General features: G+C 64.1%; 1 protein-coding gene across 1 annotated transcript in view; it reads left to right on the forward strand.

Annotated features, from left to right (window-relative positions):
• Positions 1–2,169, forward strand: part of LRP1 (LDL receptor related protein 1) — a 100,162-nt gene that overhangs the window by 87,885 nt on the left and 10,108 nt on the right. Inside the window, exons 66-68 of the mRNA XM_033511439.1 lie at positions 70–205; positions 1,833–1,939; positions 2,052–2,168. Of these exons, the coding sequence (XP_033367330.1) occupies positions 70–205; positions 1,833–1,939; positions 2,052–2,168 (360 nt within the window). The remainder of the gene's footprint in view (positions 1–69; positions 206–1,832; positions 1,940–2,051; position 2,169) is intronic.

Consider the following 2,169-nt stretch of genomic DNA (forward strand, 5'->3'; position numbering starts at 1 on the left):
GATTTGGGGCAGTGCTGAGCCCTGTCCTGTCCCTCCCCTGATTTGGGGCAGTGCTGAGCCCTGTCCTGTCCCCTGCTGTCCCTCCCAGACGAGCGCACGTGTGAGCCGTACCAGTTCCGCTGCAAGAACAACCGCTGTGTGCCGGGCCGCTGGCAGTGCGACTACGACAACGACTGCGGGGACAACTCTGACGAGGAGAGCTGCAGTACGTGCCACCCCCGAGCCTTTGCTGTCCCCGGGGTGGAGCAGTGGACAGGGGGACAAGTTTGGGTCCCCCCAGCCCCTCTTCTGCTGCCAGGGAGTGTCAGGCTGCTGGCCGGGAGAGCCACGGTGTCCCCTGGCCAGGACACCCCTGGCTCCAGGGGTCTGCAGAGCCTGGCCCTGCAGAGGGGAGGCTGTGCCAGGGGGACACCCCAAGGGTGACGGGGGACAGGGAAGAGGTGACCCCAGCACACTCCTCACAGCAGTACAGGGACCCAGTGTGGGAACCTCATCCTGCTCTGCCACCAAGCATCACCCCCTGTGTCACTCCCTGCCTGCCAGTGGCACCTGGGATGGCAGTGGGGACACACAGAGCTGTCAGGAGGGACCCAGGTCACAACCTCAGGCCTGGGCCAGTGCGTAGGGAGGAGGCTGATCCCAGAGCTGGGGCACAGTTCAGTGCTGCCCCTTTGTGAGCTCCTGCTCGTGTTCCAGCACCTTCCCCTCTGAACAGCCAAGGAACACGAGTGTCCTCATGCACAAGACCATTCCCAGGGCTCCACTTCGGCTCTGTCCCTCCTGAGGGGTTCAGCTTGCCTGTGGGATGGCACCAGGGTCTGCTGCCAGACCCTCTCCCACCCCACAGTGCCCACTGGGTCCCTCTGTCATCCTACAGCTCTTCAGGGTGCAGCTTTTGTTTTCTTTTCTGTTGATTTCCCGTCGTGTTTTTGAGTTTGTGCCATTTCACTTCATCTTATGTTTTTCTCCATTTTCACACTGTCGTTATGGGGCGCTCAGAGGTAGGTTCCTGCCAAAATCTTTTAATTCCATGTACAGTCTCTCTAAAATCAATGAAGACAATAATTTCTAGGTGAGGGCAGAGGGGTCGGGACTGGGCAATCCAGGTGGATTTACTGAGCATCAGCACCAGCATCTCCCTCCACGGAGCCACAGCCGGGGAGGGTCCGACCCTGCTGCTCTGCAGGACCCCTGCATGGCTTGGACTTATCTCCAAAACCCATCCCCACCTTGGCTCTCCCTGCTCCACCTGGACCCCCCTGTGTGTTCCTCCACAGTCCTGTGCCGTGACCAGAGGGTCCCCGTGCCCCAAAACCCCGGGGCTGTGGGGAGGGGAAGGGTCCCAAGAGCCATCCCAGGTGGGCGGCTGTGCCACGTGCCGTCCTCCTGGATTTGGCACTGGCTGTGCCAGTGAGCTGTGAGCGGGTTCTGTCCCCAATCCCTATGAGGGGGACAGGGATGAGGCTCTGCCCGGGCACCACTGCAGTTCCTCCTGCCTGGGGGGCAGCCAGGGTGGGCAGCAGTGGGGCTGGTGCTGCCCCGTGGAGAGGGAGCACCCTGGGGGACAGCGAGTGCCCCCCAAAACCCCCACAGGGAGCTGGGAGCCCTGGAGTGGGGTGGGATGGGGCCGGGAGGTGGTACCAGCTGTGCCCCTCCAGCAGCTCCCAGCGCTCTGCCTGCACCCCCTGTCCTCAGTGCCACCGGCCGTGTGCCCACCTGTGCCCCCCCGGCTGCCAGCCAGGGCCACCCCCTGTCCCCACCCTCTGTCCCCACCCTCTGTCCCCACCCCTTGTCCCCACGCTCAGGGCACACCGGGTGTTCTCTGTCCCCAGCACCCCGGCCCTGCTCTGAGAGCGAGTTCTCGTGTGCCAACGGCCGCTGCATCGCGGGCAGGTGGAAATGCGACGGGGACCACGACTGCGCCGACGGCTCCGACGAGGTACGGCCCCTGCCGCTGTCCTGAGGCTCAGAGCCTGCCTGTGGAGACAGGACAGGGACCTGCCGTGGCCACCCTGTCCCTGCTGACCGTGTCCCTCTCCTGTCCCCTGCAGAAAGACTGCACCCCCCGCTGCGAGCTGGACCAGTTCAAGTGCAAGAACGGGCACTGCATCCCCATGCGCTGGCGCTGCGACGCCGACGCCGACTGCATGGACGGCAGCGACGAGGAGA

The sequence above is a fragment of the Parus major genome, unplaced genomic scaffold, assembly GCF_001522545.3.
Source record: "Parus major isolate Abel unplaced genomic scaffold, Parus_major1.1 Scaffold220, whole genome shotgun sequence".
NCBI classification, from domain to species: Eukaryota; Metazoa; Chordata; class Aves; order Passeriformes; family Paridae; genus Parus; species Parus major.